At 37.6% G+C, this 22,070-nt stretch overlaps 1 protein-coding gene across 1 annotated transcript; it reads left to right on the top strand.

Moving 5' to 3' along the window:
* Window positions 1-427: 427 nt before the first annotated feature.
* Window positions 428-20,637, top strand: LOC126795648 (mitotic spindle checkpoint protein MAD1). The gene is given in 16 exon segments (XM_050522445.1): window positions 428-544; window positions 2,458-2,541; window positions 2,939-3,061; window positions 3,063-3,137; window positions 3,228-3,320; window positions 8,527-8,643; window positions 11,377-11,600; window positions 12,324-12,486; window positions 13,340-13,450; window positions 13,537-13,740; window positions 14,861-15,023; window positions 15,410-15,501; window positions 15,871-15,938; window positions 19,870-19,998; window positions 20,132-20,170; window positions 20,502-20,637. Coding segments are annotated over 12 exon segments (1,560 nt in total). The 3' UTR covers window positions 15,496-15,501; window positions 15,871-15,938; window positions 19,870-19,998; window positions 20,132-20,170; window positions 20,502-20,637.
* The last annotated feature ends 1,433 nt before the right edge of the window (window positions 20,638-22,070 follow it).

Here is a 22,070-nt window from a genome sequence, read left to right as displayed (position 1 = left end):
CCAAAACTTGATTCCACATTCAAGAGATGATAACTCAATAGTTCCTCCTCTTCCAAAATGTGATTCCAATGCTCCAAGATTCACAAACCTTCCTCAAACCCACTGAATTTAACTTGCAGTCCATCATAACTAAGGATGTCGCATAAGGAAACCTAATCGCCGTTCACGGCAGAGTTGCCCTTAAATGGAGATTGGGAATAGGGTTTTTGCAAGTGTTGACTTCGAATTTGGTACTAGCTAGGCCAGATGGTCATTGGAACTTGGAGATCGTAGAGCCATCAAATTGAACTTCATCGGTGTAGATGCGTGGCTTCCCGACCTCGATAGATCCCTAGAATTTTGGGTGTTGCTATCCTCCATCTCCTAGGCTAGTTTGTGGAGGTGCAATGGCGAAAGATCGTTGGATTTAGAGAAGCAGAGACTGAGGATGGCGGAGAGGGAAGATGATGGTGCAGCCTTTAGATTAGTTAGGATTATAAAGAGGCACTTAGTCGATTGGTGGTGCCAGCGAGCTGAGTTGGTGGCCGAAGCTAGCGTTCTTAGCGTTGGCAAAGAGATGGGAGATTAAAGGGAGCTCGGGGAGAAAGAAGGAAGAAGAAGAAGGAGAAGAAAAATGATGCGGCTTGAGGGAGAAGGGAAAAAATTAGGGATATTAGGGTGTCTAATGTGAAAATACATTATTGCCCTTGCCAAAACTTTAATCCAATTTCGACGCTTAAACTTTGATAGATCATAACTTCCACATATGTCGCCCAAACTAAGTGCGTCACATGTCTACGAACTCCTTTCAAAGTCCTCTCTAACGTTCATAAAGGACAATTTCTCGGAACCTTGACGAATTAAAAGTCAATCTTTGTCGACATGAAGTCAAGAAGTCAATATAAAATGTTGCTTTAAATGATGTGAAGAATTAAAATACTAATGCCCAACGTCTTAAATTAAGGAATATATCTCGGGGGTACATGGCGTTACATCGACAGCAACGACTTCATCACTGAAGCCAAGATGACGGAGGTGAAACTATGACAACACCTTTTGAAGCCTCGGCGACCGGCAGTTACCAGAGCGGCTGTATTTTCGTTTAGATTCGTGAACACTTTTCTTCTAGTTCGGCGATTCACAGCAGTGACGGAGGCCTGAAGCCTAGACGACAAATGCCTCATCTATATTTGATGGATCTCGGTTTGTTTTGGAGAAATCAATCTTCATTCTCTAGATGGTGAACCAACCTCGAACCACTGCAACTGGCGCGAGGGCCCGGCTTGAACGAGGTAAGTGAGCCAAGGCTCTTGAACACTGACTATTAATTAGGTTGGATAGTAGCTTTGTTTTTTGTTGGTAGTATCTTTGTATGTTGTTGATAATAGTTTTGTTTGACAATTGTAGTAGCTTTGGATGATGGTGATAATACCTATGACTTTATACGGTAATGGTTTTCTTTGCTTTTGGGTAGTAGTTTTTGATGATGGTGATATATAGTAACTATAACTGTATACGATAGTGGCTTTCTTTGCCTTTGGTAGTAGCTTTTGATGATGGTGATAATAACTATAGCTTTATACGGTAGTGACTTTCTTTGCTTTTGGTGGTAACTTTTCTTTTGCACGATAATATCTTTCGTTCGCTTAGACAGCTTGGTAGTAGCTTTATTTCTCACATATAGTATCTTTAGTAGGTAGTAATAGTAGCTTTTGCTTGACACGGTAATAGTATTTGAGATCCCATCGGAGATTGCTGGAAATCTCATTGTAGTAGCTTCTATTGCTGGCGACGGTAGCTTTTCATACCTGTGACAGTATCTTTTTTGACATCATAAGAGCTTGTCGGAAATCTTGATGGAATCACTCGAAAATCGCCGGGACCTTGTCGGAGTCGTCCAGAAATCGCCGGGATATTGCAAGAGCTGGCGGAAAGTCGTCGGAGACCTAGCTAGGGAGAAGAGAATATTTGAGTATTTTTAGAAGTATAATGACAGTCTGTAATGTCATTAAACTTTAATAGCTAATAGCCTTGCGTGGGAAAAAAAAAGTTTGAGTATCCTTATTTAAAAATATGAGTGGCCAATGCTCAAAACCGAACTGTTAAAGTAATCCAGTTTGGTTCACCGTTCCAGTTATATTTGGTGATTTAGGAACGGTTTACAGCCCTAGGTAAAAAACATAAAACTCGCAAAACCCCGTCGCCCAGAGGCAATATTGTCGTGCCTTGGCATTCAACCACCCTTCTCCTTCCCCTCTTCAACCTACCGACCACATGCTCTGCACCTACCAATGCCGCCAAATGGTTCCCCTCCTCTCCTCTCCTCTCTCAATCGAATCTGTTGATTTTCCTTATTGAATCCTCTTTTGATTTTCAATTCGTTGATTTCCCTAGTGAGTCCTCTATTCACAGCCAAACCTGAATTAGAGCTAATCAGATTAGGGCGCACTTGTTGCTACTTGTTGTTATCATCCACAGGCTCTGCAGGAGCCACAGTTGAAGGAGGTCCATGATTTTCAGGAAAGATTCACCGAACAAATACAATCATACACTGAAATTGAGGTATAAACATATTTATTAAAGAGTTGACTCCCCTATCCATTTCGTATTGTGGCCAGGGAGAATGACTACTTTTCGTTGTTATGCTTTCACTAGTTTAAGCAGACCCCTTAGTGGAATTCATACCTTTAATACATTTGTCAAACAGAACAAAATTATGGTTTCCATTTTCTTAATGCCATACTGCCTGATATAATAAGTAACATCTATAATGCATGTAAACATACTAGCTGGTCCGATGATCCTGTGTTAGTAGGTGATGCATCATATACTCTGTGTGTTTGTTTCCCTTATGTAGTCAATTGTCATTTTGTGGCATCTTAAATTTAGATATTGTTCTTGCCCATCCGCAGTTGTAGGATTTGAAAATGTCCTTGTCCTCATCTTCGTATTGTTCCAGGTTAAGCTCCAAAGTGAAATCAACCTCCGCACAAAAGCTGAGACTTCCACTGCTTCAGCTGAGGAGAAAGCAAGTGTTTTAGAGGGAAAGCTAAGCCATCTTTCTGAAAGCATAGAGAGGGAGAAAAGGGAATCTCAACAACGATCTTGCACATATCAGGAGGGAATCTAATCTCTCGGCTGCTAGAATAACTGCTGATGTGAGTTCATAATTCTGAGTTAAGTTTAGTTGTCTTTATAGTTTAGACAATCATCCACCATACTAACTTTGGCAATTGTCTTGTTCCCAGCTTGAACGAATGGAATGTAGAGCTCAGAATGCTGAGAAAGAATCACAACTACTGAAAGGGCAGTTGGATAATCTTAAAAATAAACTTAATGAGGTACATTTCTCTTACCTTTATATATAAATGAATGTATTATTTTTCTTTGGCTCTCTCAAATCTGCTTGTCATTTTGTTTATCTTCATGCAAAACACCATAATTTGTGAATGCATTGTGCTGAATAATTATCTTGAATAATTGTGTGATAGTACATTATTGTTAGTGCTGTCTACTTAGTGCTATTGTTAGTGTTATTGTTAGTGTTATCTTTTCTTTGTGCTTACTTAGTGCAGCAGCTTCTTTTCTTAGTGCTATTGTTAGTGCTATTGTTAGTGCTATCTTTTCTTAGTTAGTGCTTACTTAGTGTAGTTTCTTTTCTTAGTGCTGTTTGCTTTACTAGTCTATATATAGTTGTTTCCATTGTAGCTACAAACATAATTCAGTTGTAAAAACTAGCAGTTCAATACATCATTCATATTCAAACTATTTCCTTGTGTTACCTTCTTCATGGTATCAGAGTAGTGATCCTCATAGGACCTGCTGCTGTTTCTGATTTTTATTTCATCTTCATTATCATTTCATCATGGCCGGAGGGGATAAGCTTGTAGGAAACTCTTCATCTGATTCCAAAGATGTCATTGACTCCAACACATCATCTCGTCTCACCTCCACCTTGCTCAATGAGTTCAATTACATTCAATGGGCCAATGCCATGACTTTGGCTATAGGAGGAAGGCAGAGGACAAATTACATTAACGAGGAAGCAAAGAAGCCCATTACTTCCGATGCTGAGTATGATGCTTGGCTTTCTCAAGATCAACTGGTCAGGTCATGGATCATCAACTCCATGGAACCAAGGCTGCAATCAATCTTTCAATACTCAGAAAGTGCTCTTGACATGTGGAATGCAATCAATGGCATGCATGGAGATCTAAACAACAGTGCTAGAGTGTTCCAAACAAGAGGGAGCTGGCTGATCTTCGACAAGGTAATCTAACCTTCACTGAACATCTTGGCAAATTAACTGCAAAATGGAATGAGCTCGAGATCTACAGGCCCTTTACCACTGAGAGAGCTATACTTTTGAAGAGACAAGAGGAAGATAAAATATTTGAGCTTCTTGCTAGCCTTGGAGCTGAATATGAGGATATCAAGAGTCATCTTCTCATGTCACCAGAGCTGCATACTCTTCTCAATGTGAGAACCACCATTCAAAGAGAAGAGACAAGAAGGAAGGTGATGAAAAATGCTGAAGTTGCTGTTGTTGAAAGAGAGGAGAGGGCTGCTGATGCTAGAGCTTTTGCTAGCAACAACAGACCATATCGAGGCAGACGCCCAGATCTGAAATGCACACACTGTGAAAAGATTGGAAGGACTGGAGTAGGTCATGTGAAGGAAACTTGCTGGATTCTTCATCCTGAGTTGAAGAACAAGTTTCATGAAAGCTCGAGGGGACAGTTTAGACCTGTCTATACTCCTAAGGCTAATCAAGCAAGTTGCAGCTCTTCTAACTCACAAGATCTCAACAACTTCACTGCAAATCCCATCAATCTCATCAATGAGTTTGCAGCTTTTATTCAACAGAGACAAGACAACTGTGACAGTGAGGGGGCTACTACCATGCTTGGCAAGTTTGCAGGCTATCTTGCTGATTCAAATATTGCAGGGCAAGAGGAGATTCCAGGTATCATTTGTGCAATTTCCACTGCCTTAGATTTGTGCAAGAATAATGACTTTTGGATTGTGGATTCTGGCGCATCAGATCATATGTCTAATGATGCATCCCATTTAGAAGATTTTCACACTTTCAAATCTCCATCACATGTGTCAGTTGCAAATGGAAAGAAAGTTCCAATCTTAGGAAAGGGTAGACTTAAGCTTTTCTCTAATCATAAGTACTCATATGTCATGATTGTTCCCTCATTCCCATTCAAACTACTCTCAGTTGGAAAAATCACTCATGCTCTTGATTGTCATGTTTTTTTTCTCAACTAATAGTGTTGTGTTTCAGGATCATATTTCAAAACAGAAGATTGGTGAAGGGTTTTTCCTAAATGGCATTTACTACATTTCAGCTTCTTCAAGTTTTCATCAAAGTCTTGCTGCAGATACAAGCCTCATTCCTCTTCCAAATCTGTGGCACATGAGATTAGCTCACCCTTCATCAAATGTCATGTCATTTATGTTTCCTAATTCTTATAAAATCACTCATGAATGTGAGACTTGTCATAAGTCCAAATCTACCAGATTGCCTTTTCCTAGTTCTAGTTCAAAAACATCTCGAGCTTTTGAGTTAGTTCATACGGATGTTTGGGGACCTGCAAGGGTAGAGTCTTTTGATGGCTATCGATTTTATATAACTTTTATCGATGATTTTACAAGAACTACGTTTTTGTATCTCCTAAAATCAAAGAGTGAAGTGTTTCAATCTTTCCAAGACTTTCATAATCTTGTCAAAACTCATTTTTCTTCAAATATTTGCATATTAAGATCCGACAATGGGACTGAATACACATCCAAAGTCATGCAAAATTACTTAAGTTCACAAGGCATTCTCCATCAAACAAGTTGTGTAGGTACACCTCAACAAAATGGTTTTTCAGAAAGAAAAAATCGAGATTTGTTGGAGAAGACTAGTGCTCTTATGCTTCATGCTCATGTTCCTAAGAAATAGTGGTCTCAAGCAATTCACACAGCTGCATATCTCATTAATCGACTTCCTAGTCGAGTTCTTAACTTCCAATCACCATTTGAGGTTCTCAAAGGAAGAAAAATAAACATTGATCATCTCAAAGTCTTTGGTTGTGTGTGTTATGTTCACACTCATGCCAAGAATCAAGACAAGCTAGATCCAAGAGCCATCAAGTGTGTTTTTCTTGGCTACTCCTCATCACAGAAGGGATACAAGTGTTATGATTCTCAATCAAGGAAGTTGTTTGTCTCCAGAGATGTGAGATTTGATGAAACACAACCATTCTTTCATGCTAAAGATAATGATCTTCAGGGGGAGCTATTTGAATCTGTAGCTCCTCAGCCAGTTATACATAGTGAGGTTCATGTCCCTCACACTGTAGCTCCAAATGATGATCACTGCATTGATCAACCCTCTTCAGCTGTTCATGATGTTGATGAGGTCATCGAGGATGTTGTAGTTAATCAACCTGAAGATGTTGAACCTGATCCAGTTGCAGTCACTGAGCCTGACATCGAGAACAATGTGGCAGATCCACTAGAAAGAAGGTATCCTAGTCGAATTAGGAAACCAAATGTGAGATTTGGTTTTGAAACTCCCACTTCTCTACATACTCTTGGTAATATTGCTACTCTAAACAATGTGTCAACTCACCATTCAGATTTTCTTAACAAGTTGTGTGACACCACTGAGCCTAGATCATTTGAAGAGACCAATCAGTCACCAGTGTGGAGAAAGGCTATGCAAGATGAACTTCGAGCACTCCATGAAAATAATACTTGGAGCATTGTTCAATTGCCAAAAGGCCACAAGGTAGTTGGAGCCAGATGGATCTACAAAATCAAGTTTCATTCAGATGGCAGAATTGAGAGACACAAGGCAAGGTTAGTAGCTCGTGGTTTTACTCAAACGTTTGGAGTTGATTATAAGGAAACATTTGAACCAGTTGCTAAAATGAACACTGTTCGTGTATTGTTATCTGTGGCTGTCAATTCTGGTTGGTCCTTGTTTCAAATGGATGTTAAGAATGTATTTTTGCATGGAGAATTAGAAGAAGATGTGTATATGCGCCTGCTTCCAGGGCATCATCAAGCAAATGAAGCTGGGGTTGTGTGCAAATTGCATAAGGCTATATATGGTCTTAAACAATCCCCAAGAGCTTGGTATTCTAAGCTCAGCTCTGTGCTTCTTGAATGTGGTTTTAAAAGGAGCATGACTGATTCATCTATGTTTGTCAGAACTGATACTTTTGGAAGACTCATTGTTCTCGTCTATGTGGATGATTTAATTATCACTTGTGACAGTAATGAAGAAATTCAGTCTTTTAAAGGTACCTTGCATACCAAGTCTGCCATTAAAGATCTTGGTGCACTGAGGTACTTTTTAGGAATTGAAATGGATCAATCACCATTTGGCTTGTTTCTCAATCAAAGGAAATATATTGTTGAGCTACTGGAAGAAGCTAACATGAAGGCTAGCAGTTCAACTCCTACCCCTCTTCCAAGCAAATTTGATATTGAAGCATCATGTGATCCTCTCCCTCACATCTCAGAATATCAAAGATTGGTTGGTAAACTCATATACCTCACAGTTACACGACCAGATATTTCATATGCTGTTAGCTTGGTGAGTCAGTTCATGCATGCTCCTACATCTACACACATGCATTTGGTCAAACGAATTCTAAGGTATCTCAAGGGCACAGTGACTAAGGGAGTGTTTATGAAAAATAATGGTCATTTTGTCTTGGAAGGTTTTTCTGACTCTGATTGGGCAGGCAACACCCTTGATCGAAAGTCTACGACTGGTTTTTGCACATTTGTAGGTAGAAACTTAGTCACATGGAAGAGTAAAAAACAGTCAGTGGTGGCAAGATCAAGTGCAGAAGCTGAGTATAGGGCAATGGCCTCTACTGCATGTGAATTGATATGGCTGAAGGCTCTTCTTCAAGATCTTGGTGTCAAGTGCAAGAATCCTATCACTTTACACTGTGACAATCAAGCAGCAATGCACATAGCTGCGAACCCTGTCTTTCACGAACGTACCAAGCATATCGAAGTGGATTGTCATTTCATTCGAAATCAAGTCCAAAACAAAATTCTGACCACTTTGTTTGTGCGTTCTTCTGATCAACTAGCCGATGTATTCACCAAAGTGTTGCCTACTGCTCAGTTCCATCGTCTATTGTTCAAGCTTGGTTCGAAAGATTCTCTCGATCCAACTTGAGGGGGAGTATTGTTAGTGCTGTCTACTTAGTGCTATTGTTAGTGTTATTGTTAGTGTTATCTTTTCTTAGTGCTTACTTAGTGCAGCAGCTTCTTTTCTTAGTGCTATTGTTAGTGCTATCTTTTCTTAGTTAGTGCTTACTTAGTGTAGTTTCTTTTCTTAGTGCTGTTTGCTTTATTAGTCTATATATAGTTGTTTCCATTGTAGCTACAAACATAATTCAGTTGAAAAACCTAGCAGTTCAATACATCATTCATATTCAAACTATTTCCTTGTGTTACCTTCTTCATACATTAACTTGAAAAATCATGTATTATTAATTACTACAATATTTTTTTTTAATCCAGTGCTTGCAACATAAGAGTGAAGCGGAGACTACATTATCCAGATTAACATTCCAAGAAGTAACGAATACAGACAATGATATATTGGTTAAACATCTGCAGGAAGAGCTTAGAAACTTTGTAAGTTTGCGTTCTTCATCTTTTATCTTTTATTAATTTTCTTTTTCTGTGACCGACATCTTATACTATCACATATATACTTATATATACACATTCATAGTATTTAATAGGGGAGCCATATTTTCTTAAGTGATCTCGATATATGCTATTTCTCAGATCTTATCCTGTTTAGGCAGGCAGATTAAGGTTTAATGTAAAGACGAAAAAGATAGTATCACACACCACAACACTTGGATGAATGTCTAGTTATATGACCTGGTCTTTATTTATTGAGTGGTTCATAATTGTGTTTCCAAGTGCTGAATATATGGTTATTTATCACTGGTACAAATGAATCAAGATGAATTAAACATCATGCTAAAATGAAGCTTGGTCCATGACTATGGTGTAGAGGAAGTAAGAAAAGGGAGAGATCAATGTCTCAACCCTCTAGATAACTGATAAAACAGAGAAAGAGGAGAGTGAGGCTGAACATTCGAATCAAGATAAATTAAACATCAAGCTACAAAGAAAGGGTTCAGTCCATGACTCTGGCATAGGAAGTAAGAAAAAGGGGCTATCAATGTCTCAACCCTCTAGGTATGAGAGAGAGAGAGAGAGAGAGAGAGAGAGAGAGAGAGAGAGGAGAGTTAGGGTAAACTTTTGATTGATCATGAACTGCCAGAAATTCAGTTTACAACTCTTATTTGTATACAACTCTTATTTGTAGGGGCTAATCTATAGATTCGGCCCGCTAAGTTATAATAAAACAAAGAATACCAACTCTTGATAAATAACTGATTCAATACTTAATTCTGGAACAATGCACACTGTTCCACTTATTACTAACACATTGTACAATGAATGATCATTATACAATAAATCAGAAGTGCTTTTGCTTAAGCTTCTGGCGGTCCCACTTCTCCATGAATAATGCAGCTGTGTGTTCTACATCAGTCTATGTCACCTTAGCATCAGGCCTTCTTGAAGGCATGTCTGTGTGAGGTTAGTGAATCTGTAGTTTAACAACAAGTTTCCAACCAGGAAATCTATGTAAGTCAGCACCTGGTGACTTGGGAACAGGGAAATACCACTATTCTGGGCCATTTAGCAGTGGAGTTTTTGCTTCAATCAGAACTCTTTTTTGCATTATCAAAATAATTAATACAGTACTCATTTTTTTTTCATGAAAACCATTTGGCTCCTTTGGGCCCGAAGTTTCTTAGAAGACTATATTTTGAGCTTATCACTCAAACCAGTTTGCCTATGCCACGCTGTTATTACTGACAGGAGTATATTTTGGGAGACCATTAGCAGAGTCATGATTTTTCTGTATTGTTTTCCCAGACTTTCATCTTTGTTCTGTCAAGAGAGAAGAAAACGAAGCAGTAATTCTTTTCACCATAGTGCCATTATGAGTTCTATTCAAATCTTCAGTTTCTTTTTCCAAACCGTTGGAATAGATGGATGGCTTCTCTTCCTTGATTGCAACAATATTCTTCTTTTTAACAGGCTATGTCTTTAAGGTTCTTGTTATGGTAATTCTCTGAGAAGTTTACTAATGACCGTGCTTCTTTTGGTACTTACGGAAAGTATCGCCTGCATCAAAAGTTAAATATATAGGCAAAGTGGTGGATGACTACTGTGTGGCTCTTCCATAGGTGGATGTCTGTTCTATTTTTGGACTTTGTCAAGTAATTACTTCAAAGTGGTGGCAAAATATTTCTTTGACATAATTATTTTGTCAATGGATAATCGTCTTTCGAATATGGTTTCGCTTTTTCGTTATGTTTATAACTCTATATTGCTAGGCCTTGGATGTCAAGTTGCTAGGCCGGTCACCATAGTTATTTGAGATTTCACAGATATGTTATCTCATCATCATTCTTTTTTATTTCGGTGTTAGCATTTGCTTATCAGATTTTGTAGCACAGAATTTCTTCTAAGAGTTTTACGAAAGAACTTCTAGAAGATTTCTTAAGGATGAGAGAATTCCCTTCCAGAAAACTAAGATCTGCTCCTTACCTTCTGTACGACTAGTGAACGGTGTAGTTGGGTTTTGACCAACAAGTAGCATGGGATTATTTCTCCTGGTTGATTCTTTTTTTGGCCAGGCATTATGGGTTTTTGGTTTGTTAATTGTTGTTGTCCTACTAGCATGGATGGGACTTTTGGTCTTCCTTAGTCCATTTCACATTTTGTGCTTTTCATAATAAACTTTTGTCTCATAAATTCTTGTAGGAAAAAAAACATAATGAAAACACGATATTGTTTCCATCTCTGTGAAATATTGACTTATATCATCAACCATAACCATAACTTAGGAAACTTCGTGCAATTGAATTTGATGTTTCAAATGCATAACAAGAGCTATGTTGTTTTTGTAAATTTACTAGTCTTTCAGATGCTATGTTATATGAGACGCAGAGCATAATTTTGTTGTTGAGGTGCAAATCAAAAGGTAGAAGAAGACTTTTCAAGGTCTCCTATTATGCTTAACCAAATCTATTCAGTTAGGTTTATTATGCTATATGAATTGTAATAATAATATGTCATTTGTTCTGTAGATACTAATAATTATAATTAGATTGACTAAGAGGGAGACATTCTTCCTCTGAATTCAATTGATCTAGGAAAATGTATATAGATTCTCAAACTGCTTGGAGACTGGAATGTGTTGTAGTTTGTAATATAAAATTAACTTAGTTCTATGATAATCCTCTGATCAAGTTAGATCCTCTTTAATTTCACTAGGAAACTGATGTGAGGGCAGCAAGAAAGCTGAAGTCTTCTCATGAAGATGTGAAGTTGTTGGAGGAAAAATTAAGGGAAGAAAAGGGCTGTAGAGAGAGAGAGCTGAGTCAGAGTTATTCAAAATTACAAGAATTTCAATTAAGCATGAAGAAGTTGATGACCAAAAACATTCCAGGTGTGTCACGTTGTGATGATATACCTGTGAAGTTTGGAGCCTTACAAAAGTATGTGAATAGCTCGGTTAGTTTTGTGCTGTTAATTGTACATTTAATGAGAAAGGTTGGCTCATTTATTCTTCATTTAGTGTTTTTTTTCTTTCAAAAAGTGGTGTCAGGCAGGGTTTACTTACCTTTACATTTTTTCAGTGAGTAGGTTGTGAGCGTGACTTAGCTGAAATTCAGTTACCAGTAATTTCATAAATATATTGCTGTTTGAGAACTCGCTCTTCTGGACTGCTTACAAGACTAATTTTATTTCTACCTTCTTTTTAGAGCTGAATAACTAGTTACATAATTACTTATTTATTTTTGTATTGTGTCACATGCTTAATATCAGTTATGGAACTATCAAAATCATTTTTTGGCCATTTTTTACACCATCTGTGTATTATGTTTGAAGATTGATCATGCTCAAGTCTAATATCTTTATTATTGCTTGGGTTTTGAGGACTCTGGGGTTTTCGATTTCTTTTGGGTTAAGAATCAATAAGAGACCTTGAAAATTATGAGGATTCGCAGTTTGTCCAACCGCTGCCCTACCTTATCCGTAACCTCTTGCAACTTGCCCTTTTTCCCCTCTATTTCTGCTTGTAATATGCTATTTTCTGAGAGTTGTATACATACTTTTTTGGTCTGTATAGTACGTTTTTTTTTTGGAGAAGAGTATAGTATATATTTGATTATGCATGTTTTCAGGATTTAGTTGTTGAGGTTTTCCCTCTAATGCAGAGAGGTAGTTGATAGCACTAAGAGGGAGGGGGAGGCAACTGCCCGCTTGAAACAGTTAGAGGTAGCTCTGGATGCTGCATTAAATGGTAAACAAACTGCTGAAAGTGAGGCTGAACTGATGAGAGCAAAGTTGGAGGTAACAAAATCAGAGGCTGACAAGATGGTAAGAAGGATAGTTTTATGCAGTCTTGTTTTTATAACTAAAACAGAACCTAGCATTCATGTGTCACCCTCTAATCTTTTCTCTAAAGCTGGATGTAACATGGCAGGATTTCACTATACTCTATTTAGAGCTCTTTTGTTTCTTGCTGGTTGGTTTTCTTCTTGTAGTTGTAGCGATTTCTCACAAAAGTTTGGACCTAGTAGTCTGTGGTGGCTTCCCCATGATGTTGTATAGAATTTAGTGATGCAGGTTAGTTTAACAAGAATAAGGAGTTATGGCCACTTTTTTTAAATCAATATTCATAAGTATTCACAATCAATATGCTATTCGCCAGTTTCAGCATGGAATGCTCAAAAATAATAACAATGATTGTAGCCTAAATTATCCCTAATAGAGCTAATGATGTATGCTTATGATAAAGTAGTCTGGAGTTCACATCTAAAATCAATTGGCAATGGATGGAGTGGCCTAAACCCTTATAAATCCACAGGCTAGGCCTCATTTCCCAATGTGGGATCATATCTCAACATCTTAAGACTAATTTCTTGTAGTGTTACAGTGCTATGACTTATTTTTATTATTTTTAATACAAATGCTGAAAATTGCCAGTTATCATAAGCTTATGCCATGATACTGGGTTCCTGTTTGGTATTTAAAGATGTGTGCTTATATCTTTCAGTTGATAGATGCTAGATGCATAGAAATGGCAGGAATATTGGTGGTTTTGACATTTTTTTTTCAATTTCAACTTGGAGTATGTCACCTACTTTGGTGCCATAGTTCCTCTATCTTCTTTTGATTTTTTTTGTTCCTTTTATTCCAACAATAGTTAATAAATAGAGTAAACTTGCAGCTTTCTAGGGTCACTGAGGAAAGAGATAAGTTGAGAAATGACATCAATGAATTTAAGCGGGTAAAGAGTGAAGGTGCCGGAGATGAAGCTAGCAGTCGAACTCTTCTCGAGGTTTTATATGTTCTCTATTCTGTATTATAAATAATTGTTGAAATCTCCTTTTAAATTTTGGTTGGTTTCCTGTTTTGCTCATGCAGAAGCTTGAATCATCTCTCGAGAAGAAGGAAGGCTATATTAAAGAATTAGATTCTGCTTTATATGAACAAAAGCAAGTTATTAGTTGTCAACACGAAGAAATAAAGTTGCTCAATGATAGATTAAAAACTGAAGCAAGAAAAGTGAAGTCATTGGAGAGGGAGGGTGATCAACTTCGTTCAGAGATCTCTCTGCTGGAGTCGAAGGTAGGTCTCAGAATTATGTCGATGATTATTGATGTGAATTGGTTCGTTTTCTGGACCAGAAAGGTACATTCCCCTGTACCTTGGATTTTTCATAAAAGAATGAGATCACTACCCATATTAGGTTTTTCCGCTTACATTGAGAGTTATCAAAGATGTTATGGTTTTCCTTTGCCTGTATGCTCATTGTTATAAGGCCAGGCTAATTATAAGCTTATTGGTTCTTGCCTTCTCCGTTTATGGAATGACAAGTGTCACTGTGTGTAAGCACAGACTACTTGAGAGTCATAGGCCTGAGCTACCATTTCTCCTTATGTCCACCCAGCTAAGGACTTCAAGTTCTCAATGACTTGTATTTAGAGCATATAATGGAAGTTAATAAGGGCTGTAACATCTATTGTCAGTACAACGCTACTGTTTGGCAACTATATTTTGTTATTTACATTGGGGGGTTACCACATACCATATATTAGTCCAAACACCTGTAGTACATGCATTCAATACTTTTATATGAAAACAACAGATTCTTAAATTTTTGTCCATGTATCCACGCCTTTTTATGTTTCCACTGATGGATACTTAATGCGTTGTAGTTGGTAAGTTTCATCATTTACTAGTTATTCTAAATTACCACTGTTCATAACATATAACAGAGGTCAGATTGTCCACTGTCATTTTACAGTGCACCTATTTTTATTATGGCTTTTGGCTTTTGTTTTTTCTTTCCAGTTGTTCTTTGGTGGGATTTTTGTTTGCTGTTTGCATAGAAATATAAGAACTTGTTGGCCACTTGGCCCTATGCTGTAGCACCAGTTTCGAGGCTTTCCTCTGTATTTCTGTACATGTTTTAATATTTTATCTGATAAAATGTTATGTTCATATTGGGTGAATGTTGTGATCTCATTGCGTCCTCATCTGTTCGAGTAACTGAAGCTCACAATTATTCATCTGAATAAGTCACTTGAATATCCTCTTTTGTTTTGTTTTGCTTTGTTGTTTTATCATTGACATGTAAATTGATCAGTGGAGAGAGATTATCTTGCAGTCTTTTGCATCTTAAACTCAGAAATTGGTTTGCTGCAAAAATGGATTACGTAATCAACTGCTTCTTTCGTGTCTACAGTTGGGCCATGGTGATTTCTCTGCTGCAAATACAAAAGTTTTACGTATGGTGAATACTCTTATAGTTGATAATGAAGCAAAACAAACTATAGAGGCATTAAGAACCGAACGGCAGAAGACTAAGGAGAGGTTACAAGCTGTTGAAGAATTGAAAAGCCAGTCAGGTCAGAACACAGTTCTACCCTTCTTTGTATGATAACGTTTTGTAAAATACTACAATTCCTTTTCCTTTTAAGATGATGACAAAATTGCATTATTTACTGGCGCTTTAGCAGCCTTTACCCTGACCACCACCGTGGCTGCCATCCCCATCACTGCCGCTACTGCTCATGTTCTACATCTTGATGCATCCAAACATAGAAATTGGATATTCCAAATTGGGTATCTATACTGAACAGATTCTCCCAACAGAAAATCTAAAAATCCTGGCCCCATAAATCTTTGCTTTTGAATATTCATTATATTAGTAACTTGAAGTGATTGAATTAATATGTTTGGTGTGTTTTATACTAAATGTAGGTCACATGCCTGTTTCTCTTTTATGATTCAGGTGAATCTGGGAAATGGGTGGATTCAGACATTTCTGGAAAGATAGTACAGTTGAAAGAACAAATTGCGACTCTTGAAAAAACGTGAGGAAAGGTGAGTAACCATCTGGGCTATGAATATATTTAGTTTTTGTGAAGCTTGATTAGTCCCTACTGTCTTTAGCTTGTGCTTTTAGGGGAAATGCTACATATAACAATATGATAGCTTTTAAAGCCAATTTTTTTTTCTATCATTTGATTCTTCAAAATTTAGATGAAAGCTTTTCATTCCGGTACTGGGGCCTACTGGGAGGAGGGAGGACAGCATAGCATCTATTTGTAAACTTTGATATATGTTTTTAAACATACCCCAAGTACCCAACAGCTTAAGATTTTGGTAGATGGAATGTTTTCGTATACTTTGCATTGTTTGTTCTGGTTTTACTTTCAATTGGGTTGAACATGTGAATATACCATGGAACAGGTACAAGACTGTTTGCTGACAGAATTTCAGTGTTCAGGAGAGCATGTTGTGAGCTTTTTGGTTACAAGGTACAAGATATAGTTGTTGTCTTCTTATTATTCATGAATCGTTACTTAATAGAATAAATTTGCTTCACTCTAGGGTATACTAATTTCTCTACACTTGACTAATAGTTATACTGAGAAGTTATGAAAATATTACAGTGTACGATGACAGACTTCCATATGACCTTCATGTCATTTCGGTAACTAAACTTATCTGATGTAGCACAACGCAAAAATTGGTGGGAGTATGATTAGGGTAGGTTGGGGATTTTTGAGAGACTAAGAAAGCAGACTGAATTTAGAAGATACATGTAGAAGGAAGAAATTGAACGAGAAAGGTTAGGGGAGAGAGAACAGACAATAGGCTAGGAGAAGAGAACCAAAGGCACCGAGCATTTAATATAAGTTGATTTTGATTTCTTTCCAGTTTGCAAACAGTAGCTACATTTATAGGCTTAAATTGCATATCCCATGGACAACTAGAACAACATAGGAAGACTGAATATTGGCCAACTCTTCCGAACCCTCAGCCGCACCTAGAAACACTAGATGGAGTTGTCAACTGTCAGATCATGACAGCGCTGGATGCTGGCTGTATCATTTTTTATCTGTTTGGCGTAGTCATGGTAAGTTCAGGGAAGATCCATGTGGTGGTGATGGCTGCGTTGCCTCGGTGGTCCATGGGGAATGCTAGGTAGCTTGACAATGAGGGATTTGGTCTGCTTTTGGTGGCGACGTGTCTTGGTGGGTTCGGTGTTTTGCGGCGGCGGCTATGGAATCGAGCAGATCAGAGACAATAGGGGTGGTGATGGGCTCGGGCCTTTTCTGTTGGGCTTTGCACTAGGCCTCTCTTGGAGGCTGCCTTGACCTAGTTGGGCTAGGGTGTGCTGAAAATGGGCCTTAACCCTCTCTACCCTGTATGGGATTCTAGGGGTTTTTGGCCCAATTTAGTGCTCTAGTTTTCCTTCTTGGGTTGAAGTGCCACCTTCTTGGGTTTCAGCCTGAACAATGAAGGGAAGCGATTATGCTTGGTTTTTAGTTTACTAGGTGTCTCCATTGAGGCCGTTGTCAGCTGATAATGGGCCTTAACCCTCTCTACCCTGTATGGGATTCCAGGGGGCAGGGGTTTTTTCCCCAATTTAGTACTCGTCTTTCGTTCTTGGGTTGAAGCTTCTTGGGGGTCAGCCTGAACAACAGAGAGAAGCGATTATGCTTGGTTTTTTGTTTACTAGGTGTCACAATTGAGGCCGTTGTCAGCTGATAATCTTGCCAAAGGAATTAGGTTAGATCGTTTCTTGTTTCTTGTTTGAGGCTTCTTGCATGAGCCCATGAGTTTACTAGTGAGGGTGTTGGTCTTATTACTTCTTGTGGTCTATCGGATTGTGATAGACGAGGTATTCTGACGTAATTTGCCCTTTGACTATTGACAAGCAATATAATCTAATTTTTTTCCAAAAAAAAAAACCTTGAACAGAGGACCGAATTAAATACTAATCAATAATAAGACCCTTGAGTAGTTACCCTGAGACCTAAATAGCTAGACTGTAATTACATTGTAAAACTGAAATCTGACCCTTGTACGACCCTGAAACTACACCAGAGAATTTGACCAAAAGTGTTAGGTTTATGTTTAGGCTTCCAAGTGGATACTTCTTTCCCAACCAAGTGTTGGCCACTATCTTTGCTCCAGTCCACAACTGGAAGTTAAAATGTATGGGATGTAGTAAAGTAATTTCGTCAACAAAAAACAAATATACCCATGTCCTTACGTATGTCTGTTTCGAATGGGTTGAGATCGTGGCATTAGTACAGAACTACGGATAGATAAAGGTTATTATCACTCTGTAAATTGTCATTTTTTTCGTGCTTGTTACTAACATGACTTGCAGCTCATTTTCCTAAGATTTCCCATCCTGAGAAAGTTTGGTGGTAGTGCATTAATAATCTTAGTTGTGAGTTGGATGTTAGCACCTTGGGATTAGCACAACCAGGGGGAGGACAACCAATCGTAGTCATTAACTCATTATACTCTACCTGTGCTCTATGTCAGATTGTTTGGTGGAAGGAAGTCATGCTCTGACCTGCCTTCATTTATTTGGGGCTGTATAGTTTTCTCTGTCATTTGGGTGCTCTGGATGGAAACAAACAAAAGGACACTTATAGAATACGTAGGTGTAGGGATAAGGGATCTTCGGAAGATGCTTTAAAAAAAAAGGATCTTTGGAAGAGGGTAAGATAGTGGGCGCTTTCAAAGACTGGTCTTTCTTCCATTCTGTTTCGTTGAAAGGCAACGACCTCATAGGGAGTTCAGTGTGTTGTCCTGGTCCTGTTGTTGCTGTTGGTTGTTTCTGTTTTGTAGAAGTGCCCCTTGTTGACTCTAGGCCACCCTCGTTTTTTTTTACTCTTGGTTGTCTGATAGAATTCCATTTCTAATCATACAATTGAAAAATTATATATAAATATACAAGTAGGTATAACTAACAAGGAGTGTATATGTACAATCCTCTCCTCTGTGTGTGTGTGTGTGGTTTCTTTTACTTTTCTCCTTGGTTGTGAGTTTCAGATGTAGGCTCTCATCATTTCGATGTACAACTTCATCAAGTGTTGCATCAGGAATCTAGGGTCTAAGAATGTGTATGGTGAATGTGTACGGTACTCTTACATCAAATTCCTCTTTCGATCTAGCCTACTTTAATGGAATAATACAAGAAAAGTGACATAATGTCAAAGAAGAGTTAATGAGTAGTCACTTTGCTTGTAGAAAACAGAGTCAAGATGTGTATGTATGATAATATGCCATATAGCATAGATACGGCAAAAAATGGGTATGTCCGTATTGTACCCGTGTCGGATACGGGTACGGTTCGGATACGCTGCATATACGTATCCATGGATGAAAAATCGTATCCTAACTATGTAGTACAAAGTCAACCCAAAAAATACGGTCAGGATACGATTCTAGATACGTCTTTAGGGTAAAATTGTCATTTTCACGTTAAAAATGAGATAAAACCTAAAATCTAGAGTTAGTCACACAGTGTTTCGTTCTCTTGGAAGAGAGACCGAGGGAGGTGAACCGTGAACCCAGAAAAAACTGAAAAAGCCCTCGCCAGAAGGCCACAACGACGGACTAACGCAAGTGACCTCTTTTCCGGTAAGTTTTGTTGATTCATTCAACTCCATCGTTATGTTTATGTAGACAAAGTATAAAATCTGGGTTCTTTCAATCTTCCTATCTGTTATGACTCACAACTGCAATAACATATTTCAAAGAATGATATAAAATGCATATACTAACTCATGTCATACCTGACCAACTGATAGAATTGCATAAATAAGAACGTAGAACCCAGGTGCATAACTCTTTGATGTGCTTTGGTCTGTCCAAAAACTTAACCACGTGCTGCTTGAAACTCGAAGAACTTCTATTAGTGTATAACATGTAAATAGAACCATAACCACCCATAGGCCTTCTAATGCGTGTTTATACCTGCCAACAATGAAGAAGAGATATTCATCGATTCATTATGATCATATAAGTAGAATTTTCATGTTTGATCAAAATCTAGAATAATAATAATAATAATAATAATAATAATAATATTTTACAAAACGTATCCAAAACGCTACATATTAGAAGAAACAAATCCCCGTGTCATGCCGTACCCGTATCCGTGTCCCGTACCCGTACTAGTGCATCATAGATAATATGTTAGGGGCATAGGGGACTAAAATGCCCATCATTGCTCTAATTCTTTGTCCATGCTAGCTTCCATTATTTCACTTTTATTTTTTTCTCTGTCTCGAGAAGTATTATTGTAGAAGTTGGCATATAATCTCACATGATTGATAAGCAATGGAACTATGTCACCTTATCATGAAATGCACTTTAAATGACTATCAGTGCTGTAGATAAAAATGTAATGTTTATTCTTCCTATATAATATTTTGGCAGATTGTAATGGATGAACACCAGCGACCAAATGGAATCCCTGTTACACGTTTTACCCTTCAATCAATATATGCTCAAGGCGATGATGAGAAGCTTGAATTTGAATACGAATAAGGGACTACAAACATTATGGTAAGGTGGTGCCTAAATGTTATGAGGTCCTATATGCTTGGAGGATGCAAAGATTGTTCTTTTGTATGCATCCGATTTTGTAATATAGCAGATGTAAGAATATTTGTACTAACTTTCTGTTTATATTAATCAGGCAAATGCTTATACCTCTCAGCGTGAGATATCTCAACAGGTATAGAGCATAATGTTTTCATTTTTCAACAATTATTACTACCTGCGACTGTGCGCGCGTGCCTGCGTTCCAATTCAATTCAGTGCTAGTCTTATTTTTCTTGCATGTCCAACTCTCTAGCTAAATGAATTTAAAATTAGCATTGATGGAAGTTTGTCACTAGGTTATCAATCTGTTGAGATATTTATGGTACACGGAGAGTCCAATGCTTGTCTAAGACCTTGTTTTATCAATCTTTTGCTAATTTAATGGTGGTTTCAACCTGGTGTTATGTCAAAACTCAAAACAGAAAAGTTTGTTCATCAGCTCATCTAAGAATATTGTCTTACAGGTTGAGATATTTATTCGAAAGATGAATTCAATCCCAGCTTTCACCGCTAATTTAACAGTGGAATCGTTCAACGGGCGAACCCTGAGCTAAATGATGAAGAATTGTTTTCTTTGTTTGTATTTTTTGATTTTTTTTTTCTACCTAAAACCAAACATCGTTGTAGCTTGCCATATATTGTTGTGCCGCGCTACAAAGTCGGTTGTTTTGCTGGAAATTGTGTGGTTTTGCATTTTTATTAGTCTTGTATCTACCGTTGCTATTGGTAATTGAAATGTGCATTTGTCTCATGTTCACGTAGTGGTGTGATCGTCACTGTATGTATATACCGTTGCTTGTTTTCTTAACCTTAATCGAGGGCAAGATTCCACCAACAATGAGCCTTTTTAGTTGTGTCTGGAAAGTGTAACTTATGCCCAATTTCGTTTTGTAATCCACACTTAGAGAGAACTTCCAATTTACCTGTTATTTTATCTTTTTGTTGGCACAGCTTCCCTTTTGGTCTTCATCTGTTATCTGCTCACCGTCTGTGATTACGGATCTTCCAATTGACACCTTTTGCTCCCTTTCAGCTTAGCTAAAAGAATTTATAATGGTATTCTGAGGTCAATAACTCATTCTGATCAACCATCTTTGGATGTAATTCTTAATTACTTCTAAATGCGGCGATTTAAAAATTAGAATTTTGAGGCGAAACACGTTTGGCAATTCAAGTTAGTACTCTGTACATTGCGTTTTTCAAAGTACTGTGGTAATGTAGTATTAACGTATTATGTGTGTGACGGGAAGTAATTTTTACGAATCAGTACAAAGGGTTTTGGATGATAGAAATAATTTCCCAATTTAGAAGAAATTGTTCGAAGGTAATTGCCCATAATAATATGATCGGGCGCAATCACCTAAATCGAAAACATCATTCCTTCCTGTGAAATTGGGTGATTAGTCCATTTTGAAGTTGGGTGACAAAGGGAAGATTGTCCATTGCAAATGAACAAATCTTGGCTAATCTCTTAACAAACAATTTTTTGTTTTGTTTTTTGAAAGGCTTAACAAACAAATTTATTTTAAGACTATTTTGCCTCTACTTAATCTCCTTAATCACATGCATAGTCGACATCATACGCATAGAATTGCTGGTCAGGTTCTATTTTAATGGACTGAGCTTCACTAGCAGCCTAGCGCAGGGACTCCATCTTCATTGCATTATTTCCTTGCTCAGGTGGCCGTGATGCCTATGCGTTATGGTAACACAACTAAATGCATAAGATGCATCCAAAAGAATAAGGGCACTCATTATCAACTTCATTGCTTTCACAACAAGAATCACACACACACACACACACACATATATATATATATACGGTATCTATCCACAGTGAAGTTTCATTCTGAAATTACAGAGTAAAGTTTCAATTTTGGCAAATTTTTCGGTCAAATTTTTTCATCATAAGCGATTCAATATTTAGTTATGTTATTCAAGATCATTTCTACAAAGTTTCATCCAATTCAATAATGGTTTAAGCTTTCAAAATTGAGAGAGATATATATATATATATATATATATATATATAT

Source organism: Argentina anserina, chromosome 5 (assembly GCF_933775445.1).
Source record: "Argentina anserina chromosome 5, drPotAnse1.1, whole genome shotgun sequence".
Taxonomy (NCBI): domain Eukaryota; kingdom Viridiplantae; phylum Streptophyta; class Magnoliopsida; order Rosales; family Rosaceae; genus Argentina; species Argentina anserina.
This window is presented reverse-complemented; position numbering and strand designations above follow the sequence as displayed.